Source organism: Dipodomys ordii, unplaced genomic scaffold (genome assembly GCF_000151885.1).
Source record: "Dipodomys ordii isolate 6190 unplaced genomic scaffold, Dord_2.0 Scaffold65, whole genome shotgun sequence".
In the NCBI taxonomy this organism is placed as follows: Eukaryota; Metazoa; Chordata; class Mammalia; order Rodentia; family Heteromyidae; genus Dipodomys; species Dipodomys ordii.
The window spans coordinates 3,836,680-3,845,076 of record NW_012267281.1 but is presented as its reverse complement, the minus strand read 5'-3'; the positions used below and the strand labels follow the sequence as shown (position 1 = coordinate 3,845,076).

The window sequence follows — 8,397 nt, the reverse complement described above, 5'->3', positions numbered from 1 at the left end:
TCCGGTCATGGGGCCTGAACTCTGGGCTCGGGCGCTGTCCCTCAGCTCTTCAGCTCAAGGCTAGCGCTCTACCACTTGAGCCACAGCTCCACTTCCAGCTTTTCTTCTTTTTGCTTATGTGGTGCTGAGGAATTGAACCCAGGGCCTCAGGCATGAAGGCAAGCGCTCTACCACTGAGCTACCTTCCCAGCATCATACTGCCTATTCCTAATAGACTTTCTCATAATTCTACCCCAAATTTGCATGATTTTTTTTTTTTTTTTTGGTTAGTCGTGGGGCCTGAACTCTGGGCCTAGGTGCTGTCTCTCAGTTCTTCAGCTCAAAGATAGTGCTCTACCAGTTGAACCACAGTCCCACGTCAGGCTTCTTCTGTTTATATGGTGCTGAGGAATTGAACCCAGGGCCTCATACATATGAAAATAATGCTGCCCATGATTCTCTAGAGTGAGAATTTGAGGACAGAACTATTTCTGCCTTGTGCCGTGTGGCTGGCACAAGCCTCACTGTCTTCTTCCTGGATTATGCTCTTACACTGGGATTGGGCGCTATACTAAGCACTGATACTATGTGTTGACTAAATGAATGAATGCCACTCAGTGGGTCTTTAGGAAGTCAGACAAGTGAATTCCCGTCCCCGCTTCATTCATTTTACACAGATGACCCTCTGCATCTCATCTCCTAGGCATGGTTAAAAAAAAAAAACAGGAGGGGTCATTGCAGGCCAGAAACAGACCGGCTTTGTTCTGTAGAAGAGACAGTAATATGGGGCTCAGTATCTGTAATTCTGAGAAAGCAATCTTAATCTTGTTGTTTTACTATTTTACTAACCAATAATTTAGTGTAATACCTTAAAAAAATAAGCCTTTTAAACTGTCAGAATGCCTTGGCTACAAGTTCTACAGCTTCATGGTAATAATTTTCAAAAGTAGTAATGACTGGGCTGGGAAGGTGGCTCAGTGGTAGAGCGCTCGCCTTGCATGCTCAAGGCCCTGGGTTCGATTCCTCAGCACCACATAAGCAAAAAGAAAAAGCCGGAAGTGGCGCTGTGACTCAAGTGGTAGAGCACTAGCCTTGAGCTGAAGAGCTGAGGGACAGCGCCCAGGTCCAGAGTTCAGGCCCCACAACCGGACCCAAAAAAAAAAAAGTAGCAATGACTCATTTGAGGTGAAGGTAAAAGGCCCAAACACACATTGTATTGTTTTATTTGCCAGTACTGTGGCTTAGACCCTGGGCCTGGGCATTGACCCTGAGCTGGTTTTGCTCAAAGCAAGTCCCTCTACTACTTGAGCAACAGCTCCACTTCCAGCTTTTTGGTGGTTAATTGGAGATAAGAGTCTCGTGGACTTTCCTGCCTAGGCTGGCTTTGAACCATGATCTTCAGATCTCAGCTTCTTACATAGCTTGGATTACAGGTATGAGCAACTGGTGCTGAGCTCACCTTGTATTGTTTATATAAAAAATAGTAAGGTAGCAGCAATATAACATGAAGCGCAAATATGACTCCACATATAGCAACCTCATAAGATCAGAGGTCAGCTTGTTAATCACCTATCACATAACATTAATATTAATACTTGTAATATTAATACTTGTCACTATAGTCAGGTACAGTAGGCCTCTTGCCTATAATCCTAGCTACTTAAGAGGATGAGATCTGAAGCCAGTTTGAAGCCAGCCTGGGAATATAAAACTGAGAGGCTCTCATCTCCAAAAAGCCAGAAGTGGAGGTATGACTCAAGTGTTAGGGTACCATCTTGTGCAAAAAAGCATTTTAAACAAGAGCTCAAGGCCTGAGTTCAAGCCTTAGCACTGGCACAACAAACAAAATAAACAAAACCTTTTACTTGATGTTGGAACATTTTCTATTAGTTAACCTTTGATTTTCAGTTACTTTTCACTACTTAATACTTACTGATTTTTTACCTAAAGAGGTTCATGTATCTCTTCATGCTTTATGGTAATATACATTTAGAAAATGTTAAAAGATGTATATGTATATATTTCAATTTTATATATAATACATATATTTCTATATATTACAACATATTGTGTATAATATAGAATATTTATACATACATATAATTTTACATACAGTATATATATATGTGTGTGTGTGTCTGATTTTAAGTTGTAAGATTATTTGCATAGAAAATGCGAACCTGGAAAAGCTTGAAATAATAGCAGAATATGTCATCTCCCATGAGATTATTTCTTGCAAATTCTTGTCCCGCTTTTGCTATCTTCTTTGCCTATGGGGGAAAAGAAAATCCTTTATTGAACATATTTTCTCCTAAGATGAGAAACGCAAAGCATATCTTTGGAGTACACACATGCAGTGAACAAAAGCAGAAACACGTAGTTGGGGATCATCTTATGTGGTAAAAGGAACACTGAACATAATATGTTTGTGCAAATATTGGCTTGGAAGACTGGAAAGTCATATTGTACACCCTATGAGACAGAAGAAACCCAGCAAGCAAAGGAAAATGGTGCTACAAAGTAATTAAATATGATCTCTATTAATGTACTGGCTTCCCAGCTTTTCTCCCCCTCTTTCCCTCCCTCCTTCCTTTTTTTGTGTGCTAGTAGTAGGGCTTGAACTTAGGGCCTCATGTTCTTGCTTAGTCTTTTTTCCTGCTCAAAGCTGGCACTCTACCAATAGAGCCTCCACTTGAAGCTTTTTCCTATTAGTTGAAGATAAGAGTCTCTTAGAAGCTGGGCGCTGGTGGCTCACGCCTGTAATCCTAGCTATTCAGGAGGATGAGATCTGAAGATCCCGGTTCAAAGCCAGCTTGGGTAAGAAAGCCCAAGCTGAGACTCCTATCTCCAATGAACTACCAGAAAAACCAGGAGTGGTGCTTTGGCTCAAATGGAAGAGCGCTCGCCCTGAGCTAAAGAGCTGAGGGACAGTGCCCAGACCCTCATAGTTCAAGCCCCAAGACTTATCAAAGAAAAAAAAAATCTCTTAGATTTGTCTGCCTGGGCTGAATCTGAACTGGTTTTTTCAGATCTCAGCCTCCTGAGTAGCTAGGACTAGAGGCATAAGCTACAAGTGCCCAATCTACAGTTTTCTTGAAGCTTATTTAAGTCATCCCTCATTTTACTCTCAAGCACATTTACTGACACCGCTAGCAGAATTTTCACACTGCTAGCAGTGGTAACACATACCTCTCAGAACAACTCTACTGTGAGAAAAAGTTATGGCTAAGGCCAGAGTTTAGCTTTTGTTTTGTATGATAAATGGACAGCTAATCTAAGATGCATGGCTGTGGTTACCTTGAAGGGAATTCCTGCACTATCAACAGGCTGGCAGCTTCCTACATACAGGTAAAAGCTACAGCTGACACTGGGATACCCTTCAGGTTCAGGCATTTCCAGTATGTGTGCATGTACGAGTGACCTTTTAAGAGACCAACTGTACCTCTGCGTCATGATCTTTTGCCCATTTGAGTTTTTCCAGCAGATCGCTCAGGTTGTTTTTAACCGGAATGTAGTGTTTCCAGGGTTGCAGCTCATTGTAGAAGTGCTCATAGTAGATAGAGTCCTGCTTCAACACAACACTGTCGCCCACCAGCAGGTAGGGCAGGCGATACGCTGCCACCGTACCATCCACATTGATTTGGTATTTGTGCTATACAATGGCAATAGAGGAAAAGAACCTCTGTTAAATTCCATTTCCCATTCCCCACACCTATTTGCCATCCTCAGATACCAACCAGCCAGACACTGTCTCCTACCTTTGCCATTTAGTAAGTGCTGGTAGATTCCAGGCTCACCTAGAGCCGATGCTCATTTTTGATATGTTTCTTAATTTCATAAATGGAACAATAAATCTCATTTGGAAGTAGCTGATAAAAATCATAAAAAATGGCTGGGCGCTGGTGGCTCACACCTGTAATCCTAGCTACTCAGGAGGCTGAGATCTGAGGATTGCAGTTCAAAGCCAGCCCGGGCAGGAGAGACTGTGAGACTCCCATCTCCAATAAACCACCAGAAAACCGGAAGTGGCGCTGTAGCTCAAGTGGTAGAGCGCTTGAGCTGAAGAGCTGAGGGACAGTGCCCAGGCCCAGAGTTCAAGCCCCACGACCGACAAAAAAAAAAAAAAAAAAAAATCATAAAAATGGTTGGCCTCAGGTTACAATATAAGAGAAGGTAGATTTTTTTGTGACTTTGTAATACCTCTAATAATTTCTCCTCCTCTTCCATCTTTATCTTCCTCTTTGTTTGGCAACAGTGGGGTTTGAATTCAGGGCCTTGCACTTGGTAGGTAGTTGCTCTATCATTTCAACCATGCCAGCCCATCTACTTCTTCAGTAATTATACACATGCTCCTAATGATGGTACATTCTGTTTCCTGCTAATCATACTTTTTCAATACCACGTGGGCACATATGTTTTGAGGAACTTAATAAGCTCTGGAACAAAAACAACTCTGAACAAAATTTTTCATAGAACTATGAAATGAATAAACTTAATGGCAGAAAATACAACAGGCAAGAATAAAGCCAAATCATGATGTAACATTCCCTGAGGAGGGAACAGATGGTACCTGCTCTCTTCCGTTACAAACATTTCTTCTAAAAATCTTTTGGGACATATGTATGGACAAACACACTGCGTTTGTGACAGCCTTTAGTTCTACCTCTCTCCACAAAACCCATCCATCAACAACTTGGTCATTTACAGGGCAGGCACAGATGGGTGACCTCTATCCTCTCCCACACAAGAGGATGAGGGGCCACCTCTACTCATCTTTCTTTCCTTTTCAAAAACCTTCAGTGGTGTGAACAACAGAGCAGTATACACTGCCTGAAAAAGGGAGCTGTCAACCAAAATATTACACTCTGAGAAACATGAGCAATCCACATTCAAGGTGAGAGAACCATCCTTCACCCTCAGAATTCCCAGGCTGGCGATCTGGCTGGGTTTCAAGTTGTTCCCTGCCACAAGGCCTGATAAGGGGCACCTGTTTCTATGTTCTTTCCTGGAGTGCTGTGTTTTCTGAGAAGTATCTGTGAAATGACTTACGTGCATTCATTCACAGAAAAAGAATCTGAGCCGACACAGGCTATCTTAAGGGTAAGCCGAGGGAAAAACAAAACTTTATAGCTTTTCCCACGGCCTAGGTGACCTTGATACACGTGGGGTTTGAGTGGGAACCAGTTCTCAGTATCACCGTGCCACTATGGTTTGGCCTGGTCTTTCCCATCTCCCGTGGAACTAACAAGCCTTAACCTCAGTTTCCCATCCCCCTAATACAAGTATACACAGGAAAAGTAGGAAGGATGGCCTGGGCTGTTGCCCTACCTTGAAGAAATCGAAAAACGAGATGTGTTTCACAATGGGACCGTACAGGCTCTCATCGTGTTTAAAGAAGAAGAAGTTGGTGAAGGCAGCATCAATGAGCTCTGGGTGCTTTCTGCTGAGCTTCACCAGCTCCAGTCTCTCTTTGCGGCTGTCGCGTCCCCTCCAGACAGCTGTAGAATTCTTGCTTTCCCAGGGCGGCCCCGTGTTTGCTTGCACAGACATCATATCCAGACTCACTCTAGAAGACAGGAAACGCCACATGTCTTCCTCCCAAATCACCAAATCATAGAGGTGGATGGAACACAGCACTCACCAAGGAGAGCAAACCAAGGCAGGGGGTCAACCCTGACTCTTCTCTCACCGGCCCATGGTTTCTAGAACAGAGTCGGTCAGGTCGTAGGTGGGCATGACAATGTCCTTGGAATCCGTGGAGCCACACCAAGAGAAGATTGGATGAATGTTTGAATCGGATTTCTTTCTTTCCAAAGGCCAGTCTCCCAGATTAACAAAAAACTCTACATCGGGCATCTTCACCTAAGGAAAAGAAGACAAAGAACTTATTACTCAAAGCTCCTGCATTGCGTGCCACCTATTAATTATCAAGTAACATCACCAAGTGCCCTGAATGACAGGCCAACCTTAGATGTTTCAGACCATGACAATTGTTCCAGTAAAAGCCATCCTATATTTCCTTTCCATGAGGTTCACATTGGCCAAACAGACTTACTTGAAAAAGGAAGCGATGCAAAGGCTATTTCTGTACTAATACATGATCAAAGAGAAAAAGAAAAATCACTGGAAATTACAGGACGCCAGCCCTGCTTTATTATAAATGAGCCAGATGCTTCCTACCATCAGGTAGGTGGGTAGGCAGAGGATCCAAACTCTGGATGTCTAACACCACAACTGATACTAATATCATTAATTAATGATATTAATACATTAATGTAATAGAATATCAATTGTTTGTTAATATAATTTCACACATAATTATATATATATATATATATATATATATATATATATATATATATATGGATGGATGGATGGGTTTGTATGTAATCCTCCTCCCCTCCCCAACAGCCAGGTGAGAACAGTTAGTCAATCTAAGAAGCATCTTCAGAAACTGGGAGTTCTCTCTTTGCATTGACACAGACAAACAAGGAGTATTTGCTGGTGCCCTGCTATCTGAGCCTAAAGCATGTGTAATATCTTCTCTAAGTAATTATATACATTGCCTCAGAATTAAGTGATTGTAAATGCTTTACAAACTTGAGAAGAAAGAACTGTCATTTCACACGTTCCCCATGAATAATTCAGTTAAGGTGTCCTAAATTTATCTAATAAAAATTTTAAGAGATAATAAACATACAGTTGGTAAACGCTATCTTTTTTTTTTTGTCGGTCCTGGGGCTTGAACTTTTGGCCTGAGCGCTGTCCCTCAGCTCTTCAGCTCAAGGTGAGCGCTCTACCACTTGAGCTACAGCGCCACTTCCGGTTTCCTGGTGGTTTATTGGAGATAGGAGTCTCACAGTCTTTCCTGCCTGGGCTGGCTTTGAACCATGATCCTCAGATCTCAGCCTCCTGAGTAGCTAGGATTACAGGCGTGAGCCACCAGCACCCGGCTATGCTATCATTTTTATCTTGATCACTTTAATGCTGTTGTTAACTAGTCTATTAGAACCCAATTCTAATATAGTACCAAGAACATTATTCAGTATAAGGTAACCCTTCACTGGATTTAAGGTAGGTTTGGTAACAAAATAATTTTACTATAAAGCATTTTTCTCTTCACCACAAGTCACTGTTTGGCAGGGGTGAGATGTTTCTTCAAGAAAGGTATTCTTTGTTCTTAAATATCAGCATCTTCAAAGACTCAAGGAGTAGCAGAAAACCAGGCAACCCAGGGATGGAAGGTCACCTCCTGAATGGAAGAATCAGGGAATTGGTGGTGGTGGGGGGAGGAGTAGAGACAGGAACAGAACCTGAGAAGGAAGGAATGTGGCTCTGAGATTCTTTGGTTCAGGTCTTCTGGTCTGGCTTCCAGAACAGTGAGAGAATGAATTCATTGTTTAAAGACACTCCATTTGTATCATTTTGTTACAGCAGCCCTTGGAAAATAATCCAGGTATCTCTCATACATGACATGAAAGTTCAGAATATCATTATAATATATCTCCAGAGTAGTAGACAGTTGCTAGTGTTATTTGTTTTGTTTTGAAAAGTTACATTGTAATGCCAGGGTTAACATTGCCTACATGTACTTACAGGAAACAGATACAACATATAGTCTCACCTTTCTAGTCAAAGAAAGCAGGATGGCATCCATGAAAATTCTAAAACCTACATGCTCACCATGAGTCTTGATATATACCTAAAAAAGAATTTAACATTTGGTAAGTCAGTCTTAAAGTCCTGGCAAAGTTCCCTGAAGAAATCCTGGTCACAATGATTCCCATTAGGACAATGTTTAATAAAATTATTCATCTAGTTATGGCTAAAAGAAAACAAACCAGAATCAGGAAAGCAAGCAAACTTTAACCAACCGTTGTACCTTGTTGTCTTTCAAAGTATAGTGACACAGACTCTGTCGCTGTCCAAATCTTTTTGGGATTTCTGCTGCAATCTTTTCTGGATCAACAGTAGGGAAATGTGACAGATCTTTCTGAATCTGAGCAATGGTTTCTGGGCAGTTCATCTCCTTTAGCCAGGTTGCACTATCTTCCAAAGGACAGTCACAATTCTCATGATAAACTGGTCCTATTTAGATACAAACAACAAAAGTACAAGTGAAAATTCTACTCAGCATTTGAAACATGTAACAATTATCCACATCATGAGCTTCCTGAATTTTGACTAGTTAGGCTTGAACTCAGGACCTGGGTGCTGTCCCTGAGCTCTTTTTGCTCAAGGCTAGCGCTCCACCACTTGAGCCACAGCTACACTTTCAGCTTTTTTTTTTTTTTTTTAAAGTCGTGGGGCTTGAACTCTGGGCCTGAGTGCTGTCCCTTAGCTCTTCAGCTCAAGGCGAGCGCTCTACCACTTGAGCTACAGCGCCACTTCCGGTTTTCTGGTGGTTTATTGGAGATA

At 41.9% G+C, this 8,397-nt stretch overlaps 1 protein-coding gene across 1 annotated transcript in view; it reads right to left on the bottom strand.

Moving 5' to 3' along the window:
* Kdelc1 (KDEL (Lys-Asp-Glu-Leu) containing 1) overlaps window positions 1-8,397 on the bottom strand; it is a 13,479-nt gene that overhangs the window by 2,163 nt on the left and 2,919 nt on the right. Inside the window, exons 3-8 of the mRNA XM_013022976.1 lie at window positions 7,862-8,067; window positions 7,604-7,681; window positions 5,669-5,841; window positions 5,308-5,545; window positions 3,422-3,631; window positions 2,160-2,249 (exon numbers count right to left, since the gene is read on the bottom strand). Coding sequence (XP_012878430.1) covers window positions 2,160-2,249; window positions 3,422-3,631; window positions 5,308-5,545; window positions 5,669-5,841; window positions 7,604-7,681; window positions 7,862-8,067 — 995 coding nt within the window. The remainder of the gene's footprint in view (window positions 1-2,159; window positions 2,250-3,421; window positions 3,632-5,307; window positions 5,546-5,668; window positions 5,842-7,603; window positions 7,682-7,861; window positions 8,068-8,397) is intronic.